The following is a 24,105-nucleotide window of genomic DNA, read 5'->3' as shown; positions in this document are numbered from 1 at the left end:
TGTTTCTCACTGGCAAGTTCATGGATAATGTATATTTTTTTAGAATATGGCTGCTGAAAATGCAAGAGGCAAACAGACTAAGTTTTAAGCCTTCCTTTTCTAGAGCACAGGAAATACTAAAGTCTAGAACCGGGTCCCAGGTTTCTCACTGAAGGCACAATATCTTTCACATTACCATCCAAAAGTTCTAGGAAGTGTGCTCAACTCTTGAAAAAAATATCTACCAAAATGATTTCAAAATTAGTGCCTAAACATTTTCTACTATTTAAATAAAAAGTAGAAGCCATGAAAGAGTCTAGATGCTGAACAATATTTTATTTATGCTGCCAAAAATGCTAGATTTTAAAATCAGTCATTTTGTCTTGTAAAAATTATTTAAAAAGGTAAAACACCAATTTTAAATTGTACATTATATATTATCATGTTAATACACTGTGTCAAAGTACTGAAGACATTGTTTTAATAAGACAATTAACAGCGTGTTAAACTAGTTTTAATAGGTAAAAAGTGAATTTCTAGAAAAATTTAATACAAAAATAAACATCATTTACTTCAAAAAATGGCTTTTAGAGGGCCTTAAAAAATTAATGTGTTTAAAGGAACTGTCTGCCAAAATGGGAGATACATCAATATCGAGAGGATAATTAATAGAATTATGACACTGGTACTTCTGTTTTTATACAGAAGTTCTCTTGAATTTGTCTCGGTAAGATTAAGGATCACAATATGATAGTTAAGGATTCATTTTAGTGTGCTGACTGCTTAAGACCATATATAAGTTTTCACAGGTAGGACAAACACACCTTAAAATAGCAATATAGCAACCTTTAGTTTAAATGTTGTGAAGAACTCTGCAAACATGCAGAAAAAAAAAATTTTTATATACGCTCCTTCGGTTCACTAAACTTTCTTCTTTTTGGCACTGACTCCTGACTAGAAGAATCAAAGGGATGAAGGACCTGTCAAAAGAAAACAATTACTAAGAATACTTTCCAGTTTAAATATCTTTAATTTTAGAGGGGTTTTTTATGTCTGAGTTTCCTTCTTCCCTTTCTTCCTTCCTCCCTCCATTTCTTCCTTTTCTTACTTTAAAAATTTTGTTATTTATATCTCCTAATGGTTGCTGAATACAGTTTTGCAAAGTATAAGGTTTTCATTAGGGATGCTGGAGTACTTAGAAGATTTGATATTATGTCCTCAAAATAGTAGAACTTCCCTGGTAGCTCAGTTGGTAAAAAATCTGCCCCCAATGCAGGCAACTGCCTTCAATGCAAGAGATCTGGCTTTGATCCCTGGGTTGGGAAGATCCCCTGGAGAGGAAATGGCAACCCACTCCAGTATTCTTGCCTGAGAAATCCCACAGACAGAGGAGCCTGGCAGGCTACAGTCCATGGGGTTGCAAATAGTTGGACATGAGTTAGCAACTAAACCACCAACTCAAAACAGTAAAATATTTTGAGGGGAGTGAGAAGAGTCGGACACGACTGAGCGACTGAACTGAATAATACTCAAAATTGTGGTTGAAAACATATAAATATTTATCTCAGAAATGACAAATACATCATCTGATTTGCTAAAATAAGGTTCCAAATATAATACAACTTGTTATAGAATTTAGGTCAGGAAAATTTTCTAAGAGGAGATGCTATATTTTTAGAGAACATGTGGATTTAGTAACTTAACTTGTTTCTACTTCAGTTTTAATCTGTAGAAAGTTCAGATGAAATCTGTGGCCCAATTTTAATTCTACATAAATAAAATGGCCTGAGTATTCTTGTACTTTCATTTTTTTCTTATTCTATTCATATTTTTCCTGATGTTGATTTTTATTTTATACATTCCTCCAACTATTTCAGATCATTCATGGAATAAGACAGTAAATGTTTACATGGGAAAATTAATAAAACAATGTACCACATTTTATTTTAAAATGACCCAATTTTTTAGAATCGAATATATTTAAACAAGATCTGAAAACTAGAGCTTTGAGGTATATCCAGGGATATCATATTTATCATTAACTTAATCTACAGCAATAATATTCTGATACTTCCCATTTCATTCAACCTATATATTATTATAAGACTTACTGTTTTCCCAGATTCAAGCCGAGTTCTCTTCCGATTTTCCTTAGATTTTACTTGTTGATTTCCATTAGCCTCCACAAAGATAGAATAATTACCAATTGGTTATTTCTCAAAGAACAATCAGCATGATTGTTCAACCACAGGCAACTATATGCAGTTTTTTTAAAAAAACTTTACTGAGATAAAATTCAGATACATAGAATTCATCCATTTAAAATATACAAACTTCAGTGATTTTAAGTATATTCACAGAGTTGTGCAACCATCACAGCAGTCAATTTTAGAGCACTTTCATCCTCTAAAAGGCTTCCCAAGTGGCACTAGTGGTAAAAAAAAATCTGCCTGTTGATGCAGGAGACACAAAAGACCTGAATTTGATCCCTTAGTTGGGAAGATCCCCTTGGAGTAGGAAATGAGAACCTACTTCAGTATTCTTACCTGGAAAACTTCATAAAAAGAGGACCCTGGTGGGCTACAGTTCATGAAGCCCCAAAGAGCTGGACATGACTGAGCACACAATATATCCTCTAAAAAGAAATCCTGTACTCTTACAACTATCACTCCACTATTCCCTCATTCTTTCACCAGCATTAAGACTTTGTCTCTATAGAAATCCTTATTTTGGACTTTCATATAAATGGAACCATATAATGTTTTTGCATGTGTGTGTGTATGATTGGTTTCTTTCACTGAGCATAATGTTTCCAGGGTTCATCCAAGTTGTAGCATGGACTGATACTTCATTCCTTTTTATGGCTGAATAATAGTCTACTGTATGGATATACCACATTTGTTTATCCATTCATTTGTTAAGAACATTTAGGGTTTTTCCCCCATCTTTTGGCTATTGTGAATAATGCTACACATACAATTTTTAATATGAATATTAATGATGACAAGTTATTCATTTTCATAGTATTATCCTCCAAAAGTACACATTTATTTTCTGATGCTTGAAATGTACTTTTCAATAACTTCCTTACTATATATATTAAATATCTTCACTTCCTGCCTGTTTCTAACCATAATTCAGTCACTATTGACAAGATTAGGAGTACTTTGGTGGAGTAAAGGATAGTAAAGGATACTCATCTTAAATAGAAGCTGCCTAGAAATAACATTTTGCTGCTAGAGGTAGTAATTTTTGGAATTCTTTTATTTCTTGCTTGCCAGTTCTAACTTTCCATCAAGAATGTGGGGAAAAAAGGACACCTAAAAATGGCACTATCATCAGTGGTGTTCTGGTAAATGTTTAACAACCAGTTCTCTGGGAGAAATAAATCCTGAGTTAAGGCATGGCCAATGGACTGGAAAAGGTCAGTTTTCATTCCAATTCCAAAGAAGGGCAATGCCAAAGAATATTCAAACCACGTACAATGTGCTCATTTCACATGCTAGCAAGGTAATCTTCAAAATCCTTCAAACTAGGCTTCAACAATACACAAACCAAGAACTTTCAGATGCACAAGCTGGGTCAGGAAAAGGCAGAGGAACCAGAGATCAAATTGCCAACATCCCCTGGATCATAGGAAAAGCAAGGGAATTTCAGAAAAACATCTACTTCTGCTTCATTGACTATACCAAAGCCTTTGACTGTGTGGATCACAACAAACTACAGAGAACTCTTCAAGAGAAGGGGGTACCAGACCACCTCGTGAGAAACCTGTATGCAGGTCAAGAAGCAACAGTTAGAACTGGACATCAAACAATGCACTTCTTCAAAATTGCGAAAGGAGTATGTTAAGGCTATATATTGTTACCTGGCTTATTTAACTTATATGTAGAGTACATCATGTGAAATGCTGGGCTGAATGAAGCACAAGTTGGAATCAAGACTGCTGGGAGAAGTATCAACAACCTCAGATATGCACATGATACTACCCTAATGGCAGAAAACAAACAGGAACTAGAGGGCCTCTTGATGAAGATGAAAGAGGAGAGTGAAAAGGCTGACTTAAAAGTCAACATTCAAAAAACTGACATCATGGCACCCAGTCCCATAACTTCATGGCAAATAGATGGGACAAAATGAAACAGTGACAGATTTTTTTTCTTGGGCTCCAAAATCACTGCAGATGGTGACAGCAGCCATGAAATCAAAAGACATTTGCTCCTAGGAAGAAAAGCTACATCCAACCTAGACAGCATGGCATCACTTTATCGACAAAGGTCTGTCTAGTTAAAGCTATGGTTTTTCCAGTAGTCATGTATGGATGTGAGAGTTGGACCATAAAGAAGGCTGAGCACTGAAGACTTGATGCTTTCAAACTGTGGTGCTAGGGAAGATTCTTGAGAGTCCCTTGGACAGCAAGGAGATCAAACTAGTCAATCCTAAAGGAAATCAACCCTGAATATTCATTGGAAGGACTGATGCTAAGCTGAAGCTCCAATACTTTGGCCACCTGAAATGAAGAGCCGACTCGTTGGAAAAGATACCAACGCTGGGAAAGACTGAAGGCATGAGGAGAAGGCGATGGCAGAGGATGAGATGGTTGGATGGCATCAACAACTCAATGGACATGAGTTTAGCAAACTCTGGGAGATGGTGAAGGACAGGAAGCCTTGGCATGCCACAATCCATGGGGTTGCAAAGAGTCAGACATGACTGTGCAACTGAACAACAATGCTGTGAATACTTTCATTATGTCCAGTTTCAAGGTAGGTAGGAAAAACATAATGTCACTGAATGAAGAGGGGGAAAGAAATCCTCCAGCATACCACTGTTAGAGTGTGCCATTTGTTTCCTAAATTTGGATATCTTTTTTTTGCTGAGCTGTACAGCACGTGGGATCTTAGCTACCTGACCAGGGATTGAACCTGTGCCCCTGCAGCAAAAGCATGGAGTAATAACCACCGGCCTGCCAGGGAATTCCCTGATATAATAGCTCATATATTTTATAGAATGCTTTTTATTCACCTTTGAACCTTGGAGAGTAACTTAAGAGACCTAAAATAAAATATAAACCTCTATTTGCATACATGCTAAGTTGCCTCAGTTGTGTCCTCCTCTGTGACTCTGTGGGCCACAGTCCACCAGGCTCCCCTGTTCATGGGATCCTCCAGGCAAGAATACTGGAGTGGGTTGCCACTTCCCACTCCAGGGGATCTTCCCGACCCAAGGATGGAACTCGTGTTCTCTTGCGTCTCCTGCATTGGCAAATGGGTTCTTTACCACTAGTGTCACCTGGGAAGCCCCAATCTCAGTTTAGTACAACTCAGATAAAAAACTAAAATAAAGTAGTGGTGTTTTTTCTTTAAAATATTAGATTCCCTTTATGTAAGATATGTATGTATATATACTTTAATGTATAATTATTTTTAATGTCTTATTAATAAGATAACCTACTCATAAGATAAAACATGGGAACACTTTAGCATTCCTGGGAATTTCCTGGGAGTCTGGGAATAGAGGAGGGTAGTGTCACTATCCTGAGGAAGTCTGGAGGACAGTGTCACTTCTCAAAGCTCCTCTGCATTTCCCTCTCCACTGCACCTTCAGTGAAATTAACCATTCTTTCCTTTGTGTCTCTGTAGCCTATTCTGACTGCTATCATAATGCTATATCACTGCTTGTTTACCTCAAATTACTAAACTTTAAGCTAAGAGCATATTATATTTCCAGTACCTAGTAAAGTGACACATATTAATAGTATGTGCTTACTAAATGTTGGTCCAATAAATGAAGTATTCAAAGCAAAATAAACTCAACTACGGGGAAAATTACAAGGTTAGAATGAAATCAAATCTAGAGATGCCTTTACCATTTTATTCTGAAAAATTTTTCCACTTCTTGTTTTGCTTTCAGACACATCAAGCTCAGATGTTTTACTGACTAACTGTTCAACCTAGAAAAGAAAATAATTACATGAAACCACTAAAACAATACAAGAGAAGCTTTTCATAATAATGGGGGTCAAAAACTCAACCACATAAAATTTAGGGTCTTGCTATTTTGAGTTAATTAAAGTCAATAATTTTGTGTTGATTCTTACTGTCATAAAAAGTACAAAGGTAAAGATACTGAAACTGACTCTGCACACTGTACATTGACCATTCACTGAATTGAGAAAGATTGAAATTATCACTAGATACCACTCTTTCAGAAGATAAGAACTTCAGCCCACACCCACTGGAGAAGGGCTCTGCAGAAGAAGGTAGGCAATCATCAGCCCCATTATTTTCAGGTTGATTTTTTCTAAATGTTATTTCAGGATTTTACTATATATAGAAAACAAAATTAAACGTGTTCTGCTCCAAGGCAACAAAAATGTATTATACACTCCATTTGCAAATACAAAGGTGGTTGATTTAAATTAATAATTGCTTAACATACTATTTACCTCTGAAATTCTGAGATTCTTTGAACAGTATTTAGGTTTATTCCTAAACAAATCAAACAATAATGCACTCAAAACTTTTCAACATATAATTCCCAAATTTTGTTAGTAAGCATTCTTAATAACTAATTTTCATCTAAAATACCTAGAATATAAGAAAATCTGAGAAATAATCAGATAAGCATATAAGAATCTGTCTTTTGAAAAAATTCAAGTTAAAAATGAGATAGAACTATGAAGTTTATACCTGAGAATGAGAAATTGAAAAATCTGGACTTCCTTTAGATTTCATTTCAGCTTCCTCACAAACCAAACCTGCTTCTGTTAAGAAAATAAATAAAAGAGTTAAAATGGTATAAAATTGAATTGGAAATGAATTAATTTACATTTTCATTAACTTCTCACCTCTATGTACAGAACAGCCAGGGTTTTTTTCCGGCTCTTCCATTTTAGTTTCAGTGTCAAACTCATCCTACATAATGACATGAAGGAAAAAAATGGACACATTCCAAAAAGAAATTAAAGCAACTGGGTAGTATTTATTAACGAGCTTGTTTTACATGAAGGTTAAATATAATATAACACTACAATGACCTCACGCTTTTTGCAAATAAAGTGGTCTTATACTTATTATAAGGCAGCTTATTTATCCAAAGTATAAAATCCTACTTTTCTTTACTTTGCAAGATTGCTTTAAGGTAGACAGTAAAAATACACAACTTTCTGAAAAATGTATGATGATTCTAAGAACCCCAGATCTTACTATCGTTTGAGAGCACTGAATTAGACATGGTAACACAATAAGCTACAACTTCCGTAGCTCTGAAATTTTTGTATAGATACTAGTATAAACTCTGAACCCTCTTCAGGGAGTTGGGAAAGGATAAGCACAGTTATGGTATGACATAAAAAGACATATAAAGTATATCTACTTTATTATTCCCCTTGTGACATACGTCAAAGAGCTTTAAATATTTTAAAGAATGCTGCATAAATCCCAGCCATTTTTGTTTATAAAGCAAGACTGGCATTTAGGTTTTAGGAAGACGATTCCTTCTTGACTGAACTGGTTGAAAACTGAGTTTTTTATTTGTAAGGATTTGGCTACAGAGCCTAAAACGGAATAGTTAGTCCCTATCATAAGAACTGTGATCATAATTTAGAATAAAACAAGAGAAAACCACAAAGGTGAGATTAAAGAACAAACAATAATGATGAAAGATTTTCTGGGAATGAGGCTGTAATTAAAAAAAAAATCTTTTTTAAATAGTTCAATTCATCCATCCATTCAACCAATATTGAGAATACATTCTGACTCTAAATGCTAGGTACAGAAGAAATACAAAGCTGAATAAGACACTTTTCCTGACTTCCAGGAACTTCCAAGCTCCTTCAGGACACTGATTTTCAGGCCCTGAAGAAATTCAACCACAGGCTTACATGAGCACTTAATAAGGGTGTTGAAGAAAAGATTTCAGCACTAGTCTGGGTGACTGGAGTCATTCAGTGGTTTTCTTTTCTTTTTTTGAACCCAGACCCAGATAGTGAAAGTGCCTAACCACAGGACCTAAGTCCTAACCACAGGACCACCAGGGGATTCCATGGTTTTCAAATTATGCTCCAGACAAAGGGGTTTTCTTAAGAGTCCACCATGAGGGTAGGTGAGACGGTGAATGGCTGGGCCTCTAGGACCATTCCCTACTTCATTCACAATAGTTGTGCTTTTAAATTTCTGAGAATAATATTCTTCGTACCCACGTGAAAAGTTTTAAAACCACAAGCCTAAACCTTCTTTATGGTACCTTTCAAACTTGAGTTTATGGTGATAAGAAGTATTTATAGCTACTGAAGTACTCAGAATTCAATAAAACATTCATTACTACTGTACTTTGTAACTCCTTAAGTATACTTACACTTATGTAATGCTCCTGGTCATCTTCTAAATCATCTTTGTCCGTAAGAATTTTTTGAAGTGGTGTTTTTAATTGTTTCGGTGATAATATACCTGAACCAATGTTTTCCATTCGTTCCCTCTCAGTGGTCACTTTTACTTTGAAGGTGTGAAAAGGTGTTGGTACTTCTCCCACATTTAAGTACATAGGCTCCCCTTCAAATATCACTCCTTCACAATCACCATCCTTAAAACCAGGAGGCTGGTAATCTGGGGGTGTAACTGCAGAAAAGTAAGTATAAACTATGTTGTTCATGAAATTGAAGAAAATATATTAATTTTTTAAATTATAGAATATACTGCATATTAAAGAAGTTTTAAATAGTATAGAAGGACATACAATAATAAGTAAAATGCAGTCTCCTACTATCTCCAAGTTCCTATTTTATTCCTTAAAGGTAAACTTTTTTTCTTACACTTGACTAGCTATGTGACTTGAGGAAACTATTTGTCATTCTTGATTCAGTTTCCTCATCTGTCAAGAGGGGAAAATACTAGTACCAACCTCATAGGGTCACTGTGGTATTGAAGTCTATAAAATGATCAAAACAGAACTGACACAGAGGAAGTATTCACTAAATGTTAGTTATTATTGTTGATGCTTTGTGTTCTTCTAGAAGATACTGTGCATATTATATATATATATATTCTTAAAAAACACAAATGAAGTCATAGTCTTTTGTACCTAGCTGCTTTTAACATCACTTTTAAATCTGCTTTAATATTTTTTGGATAATAATTTATCAGCACATTCTTTTAAATAGCTTGCACAGCATTCTATTGTATAGATACACTATAATTTACTTACTCAATCCTCCAATAAAGAACATTCAATGTTAAATTTCCAGTTTGTTTCCATTTAACAAATGCAATAATGCATAAACATATAACCTTGCATATTTGTCTTTGTATATTCCCAAGATACTTTTCTAGCTACAGAATTTCAGGATTAAAGAAAATTTAATATTTTAAATATTTTAAAGAGAATTTAAAATTTTTATATTGCCAAATAGTCCTCTTAAAATGTTATATGGCACATTAATGGTTACATTCCATCAAGAGTATACAAAAGTGCTTGCTTCCCCCTACATCCCTGCCAATAATGATTTTCTAAGTTGTATGATCTGGTAAGTCATTGCTTCATTTCTTTAGTTATGAATGAGGCTGAGCTTCAAATGGACATGTTCTTATCACTGGAGAAGTGTACGTTTTTTTCAAATACCAACATGAAATATAAATTTTATAATTAAAATATTATATATATAAAAAAATTTAGGTGCCTAAAAATATTTGGGATGGAAACCAACTGTTTCATTAATAAGAAAATATACAGGTACCAACTAAAACAGGATGATCTGGAAATAGTACCTTCATCGTAGTAAAAAAGTTTCATGGTCAAACAAACATCATTAGGTAAAGGTCCCAGATTTTGCATTAGAATATAAATCTTGCGAATGAGAAGAATACTTGCTTTCTTGGTGTCAGCAGATGACATATTAGGTTCACTGCTTTGGTTTTTACTAGAAGAGAATCACACAGTTTCTTTTATGACATCCATGGCTTCTAATAACAAAACTTCATGTTTTACTACTTAAGATTCTTATTCTTATTAATGTATCAAGTTGTTAAAAGTTACAATTTCATGTGTTTAATACCACTATTATAAAAAATTTGATATCATTGTTAATATTATAATTCTAAACTAATTTACATATGTTAATACACATTTTATGTAAGATGTTTTTAAAGGAAACAAATGATGAATTTTATTGTATTTCTAATCACATAAGCATACAATAGATTTCCTACTCTTTGGCTCTGTTTCACAATTAAAATATATACAATTATCTGTAGAATTCTGGCTTGCAGCCACTCCAAAGATATTTTGTATCTTTGATAGTACATTAGGGATGTTCGAGAATTTCAGAATTATTTCTAAAGTTTAGCTATACAGTATTATTATGAATAAGTGGTAATCTGCAATATGAAGAGAGAACTATAGAATAATAATTACCTTGTGAAGTCCATGACTGGTCCATTACTGGTGTACTTGAATTTAAATTGGTAACATTCTGAAATTGTCTAAAATAGAAAATATAGTTACAAATCTGATATATAATACTGGTGGCTATCACGATGGTGTGATCACTCACCTAGAGCCAGACATCCCAGAATGTGAAGTCAAGTGGGCCTTAGGAAGTATCACTACAAACAAAGCTAGTGGAGGTGATGGAATTCCAGTTGAGCTCTTTCAAATCCTGAAAGATGATGCTGTGAAAGTGCTACACTCAATATGCCAACACATTTGGGAAACTCAGCAGTGGCCACAGGACTGGAAAAGGGCAGTTTTCATTCCAATCCCAAAGAAAGGCAATGCCAAAGAATGCTCAAACTACCGCACAATTGCACTCATATAACACGCTAGTAAAGTAATGCTCAAAATTCTCCAAGCCAGGCTTCAGCAATACATGAACCATGAACTTCCAGATGTTCAAGCTGGTTTTAGAAAAGGCAGAGGAACCAGAGATCAAATTGCCAACATCTGCTGGATCACTGAAACAGCTAGAGAGTTCCAGAAAAACATCTATTTCTGCTTTATTGACTATCCCAATAGTCAATTTTTGACTGTGTGGATCACAATAAACTGTGGAAAATTCTGAAAGAGATGGGTCAGACCACCTGACCTGCCTCTTGAGAAACCTGAATGCAGGTCAGGAAGCAACAGCTAGAACTGGACATGGAACAACAGACTGGTTCCAAATAGAAAAAGGAGTACGTCAAGGCTGTTTATTGTCACGCTGCTTATTTAACTTATATGCAGAGTACATCATGAGAAATACTGGGCTGGAGGAAGCACAAGATGGAATCATGATTTCTGGGAGAAATATCAATAACCTCAGATATGCAGATGACACCACCCTTATGGCAGAAAGTGAAGAAGAACTAAAGAGCCTCTTGATGAAAGTGAAACAGGAGAGAGAAAAAGTTGGCTTAAAGCTCAACATTCAGAAAACTAAGATCATGGCATCTGGTCCCATCACTTCATGGCAGATAGATAGGGAAACAGTGGAAACAGTGGCTGACTTTTATTTTTCTGGGCTCCAAAATCACTGCAGATGGTGATTGCAGCCATGAAATTAAAAGACGCTTACTCCTTGGAATGAAAGTTATGATCAACTTAGACAGCATATTAAAAAGCAGAGACATTACTTTGTCAACAAAGGCCCTTCTAGTCAAGGCTATGGTTTTTCCAGTGGTCATGTACGGATGTGAGAGTTGGATTATAAAGAAAACTGAGCACCAAAGAATTGATGCTTTTGAAGTGTGGTGTTGGAGAAGACTCTTGAGAGTACCTTGGGCTGCAAGGAGATCCAACCAGTCCATCCTAAAGGAGATCAGTCCTGGGTGTTCATTGGAAGGACTGATGTTGAAGCTGAAACTCCCGTACTTTGGCCACTTGATGTGAAGAGCTGACTCATTGGAAAAGACCCTGATGCTGGGAAAGATTGAAGGCAGGAGGAGAAGGGGACGACAGAGGATAAGATGGCTGGATGGCATCACCGACTCGATGGACATGGGTTTGGGTGGACTCCGGGAGTTGGTGATGGACAGGGAGGCCTGGCGTGCTGCGATCCATGGGGTCGCAAAGAGTCAGACACGACTGAGTGACTGAACTGAACTGAACTGGTGGCTAAGTAGCTACGTATAGATTTTTTTATGTCTCACCATTTAATAATTCTTTCTGCATGATAATCCATATTCATCCATTGAAACTTTCCAATCCTAAATAGTCAATTCCAGGGCCTGGGATTTGGGACTTCAGTGCCAGTAAGATACTTATTCCCCACTCACTGCAATTTATGTTTCACATACCAGAGGGAAGGAACTCCTTAATAGGCAGGTAAGGGAGGTAGCACATCTTTTCCACTAACAGAATGGTTAAGCACAGGACTTAAATCCTTACTATATGGTAAGCACAAGCATTACTATAAACAAAGCTAGTGGAGGTGATGAAATTCCAGCTGAGCTATTTCAAATCATAAAAGATGCTGCTCCTAAAGTACTGTACTCAATATGCCAGCAAATTTGGAAAACTCAGCAGTAGCCACAGGCCTGGAAAAGATCAGTTTTCATTCCAATTTCAAAGAACAGCAATGCCAAAGAATGTTTAAACTTCTATACAGTTGCACTTATTTTACACGCTAGCAAGTAATGTTCAAAATCCTTCAAGCTAGGCTTCAACAATACATGTACTGAGAACTTCCAGATGTACAAGCTGGATTTAGAAAAGGCAGAAAAGAATTTAGAAAAGGCTCCAGGTGCGTGGACTCAGAAGTTGTGTAGCACTGGCCTAGTAGCTCCAGGGCATATAGGATCCTCCTAACCCAGGGATCAAACCTGTGTCCCTTGCATTGGCAGGCGGATTCCTAACCACTAGATCAGCAGGGAAGTATACCGTTTTGTTTCTCTGGTTTTCCCTTCCACTTCTTATAACCCTTTCTTTAATTGTCAGACGAACAGGTAGATGTGATTGGATTAGGGTTTATAGTCAAAGATCAAGGATTAGTATCTTATTTTTCTAAAACTCAACTCCTTTTATAATTCTATAAAAAGAATACCGTTAAAAATAAGAACACTAAAAGATCAGAAGTCAGGAGATTTAGGTTATTTCTAATGGTTTGTATCTTTGTGGCCTTGAATCAGTCACACAAATCTCCCTTGTAGTTAAGGACGTTAATCTGTTTAAGGGTAACAATACACGCCTTGTCTTAACTCAAAAGTCTTTATGAAGTTCAAATGTGAAAATATATGTGAAAGTGCATTGACAAAAGTACAATTAAAGCATTAGAAACTATTATACTTTTATGTTACTTATAGATATTAGAGGCATTATGTTTCTTTACTAACTTAAACATACCTGAGGGTCTTCTGGATTGGTGTACACCTATTTAAAAATAATTTACAACTGAGTTACATAAGTTACATATAAGGAGGACTAAACTGGATATTTTGATTAAAATTTTAAATGAATTCAGTAAAGCAAAATACAGAACAACCCACCCCCCCACAACAAAATTACTTTTTTCTAATGAACAGATCAGTGGTTTGTATCCAATGATATAATAAATAGATGGTTTCAGCATTATTTAATTAAGCAATGCTGAATTTAACAGTCTTTTATAAGGAACATACAATTTAAAAATACTTACAGCAAGAACAACCATCCTCAGCTGAAATATAACAAAGAACAAAAATCTTATTTTTATTCTATATTTTTGCATGATGGATCATAAGAATTATTTGTCCTATTTCAACATTTATTCCTAATGAAAATAATCTCACAAAAAACAAACTTCATTTGTTGCAGGTAAAGCGGTATCTCAAATATCCTTCCCTATTCCCCCAAATATTTATTTCTAGTTATCTTATTGAAAGTCGAAATTTCTATCACTGACTTAAGCAAATGAGGCATTACTGCCAGTTAAAAGGAAAATACATATTGTGAAATAACTCATTAAATCTTACCCAATATGAGAACTGGTTTTAAGAAAAACAGTTCAGGGCCCTGCTCATTGAGTAAAGGGAAGAGACTTTGGGGCCTAACAGAATAGAGAATCAGAAATCATTCACTCTAGTAATCTGCCAAAATCCAAGTCACCCTTAATTTGGATCTTTTCCTTATACTCCAGAACCAATCTATCAACAAATCCAATCAGTTCTGTCAGATACATCCTGAATCTTTTCATTTTTTTTCCTTTGTCATCCTGGTCTATATGTGTGTGTGCTCAGTTGCTTCAGCCCGTGTCTGACTCTGGGCAACCCTATGGACTGTAGCCTGCCTGGCTCCTCTGTACATGAGATTCTCCAGACAAGAATACCAGAGTGGGTTGCCACGCCCTCCGCTGGGGAATCTTCCTGACCCAAGGATCAAACCTGGGTCTCCTGCATTGTGGGATGATTCTTTACCACTGAGCCACCAGCAAAGCCCCATCCTGGTCTAAGACACCATTATTTTTCATCAGTACTTCTGTAATGGATTAAGTGTTATTGACCTTAATTACAATCTTTTTCTCCTTTGATGGCATATTCTCTAAATAGCAAAGTGATTTTTCTTTTAATTTAAAATATAAATCTAATGATGATACATTTCTACTCAAATCTTTCAAATGGCTTTTATTGTACCTAAAATAAAGTCCAAGCTCTACCTACTCAGCCCTGAATGCTCTGGCCCTGGCTCTCCACAGGTTCATCTGCTGCCACTCTCTTGCTCTGCTCATCACACTCCAATCATTCTGGCCTTCTTTTTATTCCTTGAACTGGCCAAATTCCCCTCCAACTCTTTGCATTTGCTGCTCTGCCAGGAATATTCTCCCAATATCAATGCCTAACTGGTTTCCTCTAATTCAAGTCTCAGCTTAAGTATCACCTCCTCAGAGAAGCTCTTCAGACTACCTACCCAATCTAAAGTTACACCACCTCTCCATTTGCCACATTCTTTTTCTTAAAATGTTAATGGCATCTAACACAATTGGATGTTATCTAATCTCCTTGTTTTATTGGCTGTTTTCCCATTATAGAAGAGGCCCTCTTTGTCTTGTTGACCATTTTAACTTACCAGCTCCTACCTAGAATATATGTGCCTAGCACAGAACAGGCACTCATTTAATGAATATTAAAAACATAATGTCTTAATGAAGAAGGCTGGTGACCATGGATAAAATTTTATCTTTTTCATAATTTTTTAGAGTTAGATTTGCTTTGTTGATATAAATGTAAGCTCAGTAAGTATATATAAAACCTTGTCACAATTTAACTTAGACTACATGTAAGTTTATTTTTAAATTCTCATGAAGAATAATAAATATATTACATTATTAGTATAAATATGATTTTAGAAGGCATGTGAAACTAATGAAAGAACTATTTCAAAGGATGTTTTAATTCATTAAGTTTTTATAAGTTAATATATGTTATTAATGCAAATGGGGCTTCCCAGGTGGTGCTAGTGGTAAAGAACCCATTTGCCAGTACAGGTGACATGACAGATACAGGTTCAGTCCCTGGATGGGGAAGATCTCCTGGAGAAGGGTATGGCAAATGAGTGCTAATAATCAAAACTGGCTTGTCAAAATTTGTTAAGTAATAATTCTGTTAGCTTTAAGTGAGTTGAATATGAATCTTTAAAATATTCAAACTTTTAGCTTTGGGCTGGCCTATACCCAAGTTAGTTTAAATTAATCTTTTACTATATGGTACTGTTTTACATTTGTAGAATATAAACTATGAAAGAAGAATAAAGAGATATTGACTTACATATTTTTTGTGTAAAGCATCATAGCATCCTAACATCCTAAAAAATAAATAAGGATCCATTTTTAGACTGAATTCACTTCCAGAAAATAGTTCTTTTAATGTCTCATTATCTCATTACTAATACACAATTATTATTAATAATGAAGCTCCCTTATTTACTAGCTTAAACAATAAAACAAAACAATGTGGTAGAAATATAAAATGTCAATAGGGGATTGAAAAAAAGGAAGACAGAGGAACAAAAATAGGAAAATTAAGCCTGCTCACATGGAGCATGAAATAAAGAAAAATTTAATGCAAAAATCCAAAGATCTGCAGAAGTGGTATCCAGCGTAAAAGGGGGAAATCACTAAAACTGGGTTAAACACTTAAATGTATACAAGGTACCAAAAAAATATTTAAGAAAATTAATTTTCTTTTAGTATTTATTTTACTTACCACTTCACTAACTGTGTAGATCCTGGACAATTTTTATCTTCTCTCAGAATTTTGACACAAAGATCTAAATACAAAAATAAGGATACAGAGATACTTAAGATTAGTAAGCATCAAAAAACTTAAAAGAAGATTATTTTCTTCAGTTGTATATTACAGGTTTATTATTAATAGCAATGAACTTCCAGATGATTGATGTTAATAAAATTAAAGAAAGAAAGGTTGCAGGGAAACAAATCATCTTTTTATCCTTATTATAAAATAGCATCATAATTGCCTAGGATGAATGTTGGTGGAGAGAAAATATTTTCCATTTTAAAAGATATAGAACACTTAGATACAATGTTTTCATGAAATTGTCATCTAAGATTCTTAGAAAATTTGCTCTGGCCCCTTATACCAATTAAATACTTGCAAAAGGCCAAGAAGTTAAAAGGCTATCAGACAGAGCCCTGCAAGGAAGCAATCAGTAATACAGTGGAAAGGACTAAGATCAGTCAGTCTCAGGTTTCATATGTGAAAAACATGAATAGTATCTAACTCAGGCCTGTAATATGAACTAACAAGATATCACACATTAACATGGTGCTTAACATATTGCCAACAAAGTTGGTGAACAATATAAGGTACACATTACGTGATGTATGGTAAATCATTATTATAGTATAAAATGGCTGTATTACTTTTACTTCTTTAAAATAACACAAGAACATACACTACCACTGTAGGAGACTATAAGCAATAGGATATTTTTACCTATTTATTTCATCATTATAAGAGTAATGTCAGGTGATATTATACTTGAGAGATTGAGGGAAAATTGTATGATTAAGTGCTTTCAACGGTATTGAATATACTTTGAAAAATCACTTATATGTCCACACAAAAATTTGTATATAATTGTGGCATTATTTGAAAAGCCAAAAGTGGAAACAACTCAAATATTCATCAACTGGTAGTAGATAAATAAAATGTGGTATATTCATATAATGGAATATTATTCGGCAAAAAAAAAAAGGCAGTAATCCAAGCTACAAAATGAATGAAACTTAAAAACATTATGTCAAGTGAAAGAAGCCAATTACAAAGGACCACATATTACATTATTTCATTTATTTATATGTTTAGAATAGGGAACAGAGAAGGCAATGGCACCCCACTCCAGTACTCTTGCCTGGAAAATCCCACGGACGGAGGAGCCTGGAAGGCTGCAGTCCATAGAGTCGCTGAGGGTTGGACACACTGAGCGACTTCACTTTCACCTTTCACTTTCATGTACTGGAGAAGGAAATGGCAACCCACTCCAGTGTTCTTGCCTGGAGAATCCCGGGGACAGGGGAGCCTGGTGGGCTGCCGTCTATGGGGTCACACAGAGTCGGACACGGCTGACGCAACTTAGCAGCAGCAGCAGCAGTGGTGAATATACCCAGAATCAATGAATTCTGCACTTTAAATCAGTGAATTGTTGGATATGCAAATCATATCTCAATACAGCTGCTATTATAAAAACAAATCCTTTAAGTAAAAAACTACCATTTTAGAGCAAGTCAAACTAAAAAATAACATGTTTAAAGAAAGTTTTAAAATAAACATTACGTTACCATCTAGATATCTTGTTCCATAAGCACATTCTGGAAATATTCCTCTCAAATATGTGATGCAGGATACTGAAACTGCTAGGAGCCTCTTCACTAACACTAAAGACTGCTGCTCAGTTGATATCCTATTAGGAAATATCAGTGCACTCTAAAATTCAAGGGAAAGTAAAAACATTTTATTTAGCTTTACTAAAAACACAATCTTGGAGAGAGGAGGGAGGGGGGTTCAGGATGGGGAACACGTGTATACCTGTGGTGGATTCATGTTGATATATGGCAAAACCAATGCAATATTGTAAAGTAATTAACCTCCAATTAAAATAAATACATATTAAAAAAAATAAAAATACAGTCTTCTTGAACTTAAAGTAGATCTAATATTTTTGCATAAACATGGTACTTCTCCAAAATTCTTAACCATGGTGGTTAGAATCCCCAGAAAATCAAGATGGCTTCTACACTGTGAGGGAGTTTCCAGGGTGGCAGTCTAAAGGTAACAGGCAAAAACTGCTTAAATATCATTAGAAATCCCCTTGTAGGTTAACTGCATAACACATGGATACATAGCACTGACTTTTCTATCTAATTTTTTCCTTCTTTTCTCTTTAGTCACTTACTGGGTTTAACACAGACTGGTAACTGTAATGCAAGATATGTGAAGAGAAGACAATTTTATATCTGTGGGGCATAAAAATTCATGTTCTAGGAGAGGACTAATATTAGCGATAATTTCATCAAGGCAACGTAATAGCATTCACTGATACCTGATAATGCAAGCTGAATTTGAAGCGGCAATTTAATTCAATGCATCAAGCATCCAATAAAATTCTCCATTAATTCAAATTAGTTTAGCAAGTATCTGTATTTCTTACAACATGGAGTTTACTGGCATCATTAAACTCTCAAAGGTTCAACTTTTTCAAACATAAAAATACTTGATAATTCAAGAAACAATAAAATTAGCTAAATTAAAATATATTAAAATACAAGAAATCATACCATGGAAGTTCTCTGTAATTGAGCAGTGGCCATCTTCTGATATTTTCTTTAATCCAACCTTGTGACAGAAATACAAGCTTTAACTTCAGATCTTATTTTTATCTCTAATCTGGTTCACTACATGTAAAGTCAAGAGAGTTTTATGGGAATAAATAATGGGACTCTTTTTTTTTTACTTAGAATCTTTGAAAACAGAGGTTCATTTTGCTATAAAATTAAGTAAACTGTTAATTTCAAGCCGCTTGACTAGCAAGCCTGACACAAAAATGGGTTATTAAGAAAGCTCTTTAAAAGTCTTTTTTTTTTTTTAAGGGATTAAGAAAGCGCTTTAAAAGAGTGCTTTTTTTTTTTTTTTTACGCACACACAGACTTCTATTTTCTTCACTTCGCAGTATTCAAACACTGATAACACTGCACAGGTAGGTAATGAAAAACTGCCCCTGCCAAATCCTTTAAAATAATCTTTTAATTTTTGTTTTAAATTGGTAGTTTCCAAATGACCAAATCACGTAACTTTCCTTCCCGGAACTTGAGCATGGCTCTGGATATAACATATTGTCCTACTCTGTGGAACAATGGCACCCCACTCCAGTACTCTTGCCTGGAAAATCCCATGGACGGAGGAGCCTATTAGGCTGCAGCCCATGGGGTCGCTAAGAGTCGGACACGACTGAGCGACTTCACTTTCACTTTTCACTTTGCATTGGAGAAGGAAATGGCACCCCACTCCAGTGTTCTTGCCTGGGGAATCCCAGGGACGGGGGAGCCTGGTGGGCTGCCGTCTATGGGGTCGCACAGAGTCGGACACGACTGAAGCGACTTAGCAGCAGCAGCAGCAGCAGTGGAACAACCATAAAACAGCAGTAAAACATATTTTAGATTTTTTGGACTGATTCAGATTTCTCATTTCTTTGATAAAAGTTTTGAGGGTTTTTTTTTTTTTTTGGTCCCAATTTCATTTTTCTTAATCAGACAATTCATCTAGAAGAATTCACGGAAGAGTCTATTTACCGTGACCGTTTACTTTTATCCTATCAGGCCTGGACTGGATGCCAGAGTTCACCTAATCTCAAGAACCTCTGTGAAAAATAAGCAGGTATACATTTTCTCCCTCCCCTGAATGTTTCACCACTAAGATCTTAAGAAATTAAAAAGTAGATGGGAGGTAACGGAGAAGACATTATAAAGCAAAAGACGAAAAGAATGAAAACAAAAACGAAATAAATATGTATTACGTATCGTCTGAGAGTCCTGCCGACAGCAACCAGGAGACCGGAAAGAAACCGCACGCGCTCCGTCTGTCGCGCATGCCCATTCCTTCAACGGTTGCCTGCGCAGGCGAGACAGTAGATTTTGACCCCAGATTCAGGTCACCTTTCCCGCCAAGAGCAGCGCAAGGCTCGCTGGGAAACCCGAGAGTCTGAAGGTTTCCTTCTCAGGCTTCGCAAAAGCCACGTCCCCGCGGGGAAGGTTCATTGTGTGTGCCAAGCCCTCCCGTTGTACATAACCGTCTTACAGTGAACAAAGTGTTCTCAACAGCCATTTAATTAATCATGTTAATTTCTAATTGTTTTTACACTTTTGATTTTGTTACGGGATCTACCACATATTGCGTGCCTTCCCAGCTTACAGTCTCCTGTGTCTTCAGGAAACAGTTGCTCTAGCAGTCTCCTATCTAGATATTTCTACTCTCCTGTGTCTGTGCTGTGGGGACAGTAATAGCTTGAGTGTAATTAATGTCTCATTTAGAAGCAAAATAATACTCAGAGCTGGTAGGTAGTTAAAGATTGTCTAGTAATACAAACTTAGTTTGCAGATTGTTATATATATCTTTCATGCATTGGAGAAGGAAATGGCAGCCCACTCCAGTGTTCTTGCCTGGAGAATCCCAGGGACGGGGGAGCCTGGTGGGCTGCCGTCTATGGGATCGCACAGAGTCGGACACGACTGAAGCGACTTAGCAGCATATATCCAAGTAGTGTCAGTAGTGTAGACGTATATTAGTAATTCATAGTCTTTGGTAGGTCTACCTGCCTTACCAGTTAGAAAACAGCCTCCCTAGATATGAAAAGCTTTTCTCACGGTCAATTCGGAGAGGAATGAAGACTAGAACTCTGTATTCACGGTCAAAAATAGTGAAAATGCCCTGGTCTGATTATTTTGCTTTTTATTTCCCTTACACTTAGTGTTGGAGAAGGAAATGGCCATCCACTCCAGTACTGCTGCTGCTGCTAAGTCACTTCAGTTGTGTCCGACTCTGTGTGACCCCATAGATGGCAGCCCACCAGGCTCCCCCGTCCCTGGGATTCTCCAGGCAAGAACATTGGAGTGGGTTGCCATTTCCTTCTCCAATGCATGAAAGTAAAAAGTGAAAGTGAGGTCGCTCAGTCGTGTCACTCCAGTACTGTTGCCTGGGAAATCCCATGGACAGAGGAGCCTGGTAGGCCACAGTCCATGGGGTGGCAAAGAGTCGGACAAGACTTCACTTTCACTTCCACACTTAATGTTTTGTAAAAAATTAAACAGAAGCCTCACTTAAATGAATTTGGGAGATCAGAATGGAGAGTTCTCATGCCCTGAGAGACAGCAGAGGTCAATAGGAAGAAGTACTTCACTTCTTTCCTTACAGGGATTCAGCCAATGAAAAGCCATAGAATCTTTGCTTACCGTGGCCTTCCCAACTTCCAGTTTCTCTCTGTAAAAGCATTGTCCTCCCTATGCTACTTAAGGATTTGCACATGGCTGGCCCTGGTTGCAAACCATTGGAATTGCAATTTTCTGTTGATCCCAAATAAACCCATCTTTGCTGGAAAAATATCTGGCAGTCTGTTTCAGGCCAACAGTTTACAAAGACCTTTCACATTCATTACCTCATCTTTCTGTTACTTTATTTTGCTTCTTCCAAGAATTTTGTGAGGATAACACAAGTATTGCTCTATTTTAGGGTAAAATTGGTTTCCTGAGATGAGCTCACAAGTAATTTCAGTGCTGGCAGATGGGCAGTCACTAGACCATCTAATGATGACATATTAACTTTAGGACACAGTGCATGTGTGCTAGGTCGCTTCAGTTGTGTCTAACTTTGTGTGACCCTACGGACTGTAGCCTGACAGGCTCCTCTGTCCATGGGACTCTCCAGGCAAGAATACTAGAGTGGGTTGCTGTGTCTTCTTCCAGGGGATCTTCTCCATCCAGGGATTGAACCTGAGTCTCATATCTCGTGCATTGACAGGCAGGTTCTTTACCACTAGCACCACATGGAAAGCCCTATGATACAGTGCTTCATATTAAATTTATTTTTGAGTCACTAACAACTATACAAAAAACAAAAAAACATGTGAAAAAGTAAATAGCTCATCTGTGAATGATAGAATCATAACAATGTTGTAGGGGAGGAATAATTTCTCCTCTGTTAGAGTTGTTAGAATGTCTGGCTGGGCCTATGAATTAAACTGACAGAAGGCAGATCAACAGCAGAAAACATACAAGTTTTAATTATATGTTTTTCACAGGCACATGGGAGTCTTCAGAAGAAAAGTGAGGACCCAAAGAAGCAGAGTTGAATGCTTATGTATTGATTTGGCAAGTAGTAAAATTGTGAAAATGTGACTAGGCTAAGGGGGGATTGCCAGGATCCAGCCCCGGTGGATCCAGGGTAATTCGAATGTGGGGACGGAATCGGTGTCCTGGAAAAATCAGCGTCCAGATATAGAGGGAGATTAGAAACAGATAGTGTAGTAGGAGAATTAGTGGAGAAAAGAGGCTGAACAACTGGTTTACATGGAATACCAATCACCACCTATGTAGGCCACAGGCGTCTTTCCATTCTCCCAAAGGAGAGGAGGCACTGAGGCCTTCCTGGTCTGATCTCAGAAGCCCAGGAAGAATTAGCAGGCTTGGTGAGTACCCACATTTCAGATGGCAATTCAGCCAGGAAAACGGGGAGCGAGAAAGAAACGACACGGGAGAATCAGTCTTTCCAGAAACTGATCCGATTTCTTTATTTTTCAGGTTTGTTTATATACCTTTTTGTTATACATAGGGATGAATACAGAGTCACACGGGGGTCAGCAGACCTGACCCTTGTCACAATCAGGTGCTTCATATAAAATTATACAAAGGTCTTATGAGTTTCATCATCTTTTAGCCATGAGGTCTGCTGACATTTTATGGCCCTTTCTGACACCGGTCGGTTAACCAGAAAACTTATTTTTCCAGGGGTGATTTTTTCTTAAATCAGGCGCCACCCTCCAAATAAAGTTGTATTCCTATAGGGTGAGGGTGTAGTGAGTTACAATCAAGAAAGGAATTTACTTAACCTAAGGTTTAACATGATTAGTCTTAAAGGTTAATACTTATTTCTCCTATATGCTAGTTATATTCATTATAAGGGCAGGAATATGGAGATTTAGCAGCAAATATTGGCTCAACAAATGTAAACCCTTCACCAGTGTTTCCCTTAAGATCTATTTTGTCTTAAGATAGTGATAAAGTTACATTTTTACATAGCATAGTGGTTTATAACAAAGTACGGTGATCTATAACAAAAGAGAAGATTCATTAACTCAAAAAGTCTAGTATTGCTAACATCAAAAAACTACTATATTTCCTTTTCTATATTCCAAATACATTGATTAATATATTCCCAGGTGCCTAAGGATATGGAGGCCTGATGGCAATCATTGACTCATCAATGAAAAAAGCCCTATGCTAATACTCCAGACTCTCTGTGCTGTTTATGGTTGAGAGGTTGTCACACAGCTAGTCTGTCAGAAGAGAGGTTTGACCTGAGACATCCTTGTCACACCCAGAGCAGGGAATTAGCAGTAATTATTGGCACAACAAATGAAAAAACCCTTCACCAATATAATTCCTAATCAACCCACTATACTATACTAATGATCTTCTAACTTCTCAAAAGAGTCTGTATTTAGAAAGTTTGAAAACATCCCGTGCCTCTCACAGTTGGGAGGCTGTAAACAATCACATGCGGCTGGACGAGCCTGATCAGGCAGGCCAGAGAAACTTCAGAGTTCGTAAGTTGAAACACTCTTGTCACACCCAGGAATTTTTATTAACTGGAGCTGCAAGTTAATTCCTTATCTGAGAGAAATGGTTATGGGGGAGAACTCCCCGTAAAGTACTCTGGTTTTGGGGGTAGATGCTCAGGAACAGGGGGTTTCCTGAGGCTTGATCACGCCTTTGCGTATGCCAAGCTTCCTTCCTCATGACCTTTGCCATGGGCGGAGTTCCTCATGCTGGCTCCCAACAGGGGATGCATTGGGATAGTTAAATGAGTAGAGAAATGACTAGGAAGGTGAGGGTTAGTTAAACAAAGTTTGTACAGATTTATTTCAGCATGTCCTTGTTAAAGAATGTTTCTT

The 24,105-nt window shown here is 36.5% G+C and overlaps 1 protein-coding gene across 2 annotated transcripts; it reads right to left on the bottom strand.

The window, feature by feature from the left end:
• Nucleotides 1-878: 878 nt before the first annotated feature.
• On the bottom strand, nt 879-18,754 carry HORMAD1 (HORMA domain containing 1). 2 transcript variants are annotated; one of them, XM_068966002.1, is made up of 14 exons: nt 18,722-18,754; nt 17,726-17,870; nt 16,128-16,191; nt 15,690-15,726; nt 13,586-13,606; nt 13,294-13,320; nt 10,390-10,457; nt 9,744-9,895; nt 8,338-8,597; nt 6,830-6,896; nt 6,672-6,745; nt 5,849-5,932; nt 2,091-2,159; nt 879-959 (listed from the first exon to the last, which is right to left on the bottom strand). In XM_068966002.1, exons 1-14 carry the CDS (start codon nt 18,752-18,754, stop codon nt 879-881), a joined length of 1,182 nt encoding a protein of 393 aa, XP_068822103.1. The 2 variants fall into 2 exon arrangements, with proteins under 2 accessions (XP_068822103.1, XP_068822104.1); XM_068966003.1 differs by lacking the exon at nt 13,586-13,606.
• Between the last annotated feature and the right edge of the window lie 5,351 nt (nt 18,755-24,105).

This window comes from Capricornis sumatraensis, chromosome 2 (assembly GCF_032405125.1).
Source record: "Capricornis sumatraensis isolate serow.1 chromosome 2, serow.2, whole genome shotgun sequence".
Classification (NCBI taxonomy): Eukaryota; Metazoa; Chordata; class Mammalia; order Artiodactyla; family Bovidae; genus Capricornis; species Capricornis sumatraensis.
This window is presented reverse-complemented; position numbering and strand designations above follow the sequence as displayed.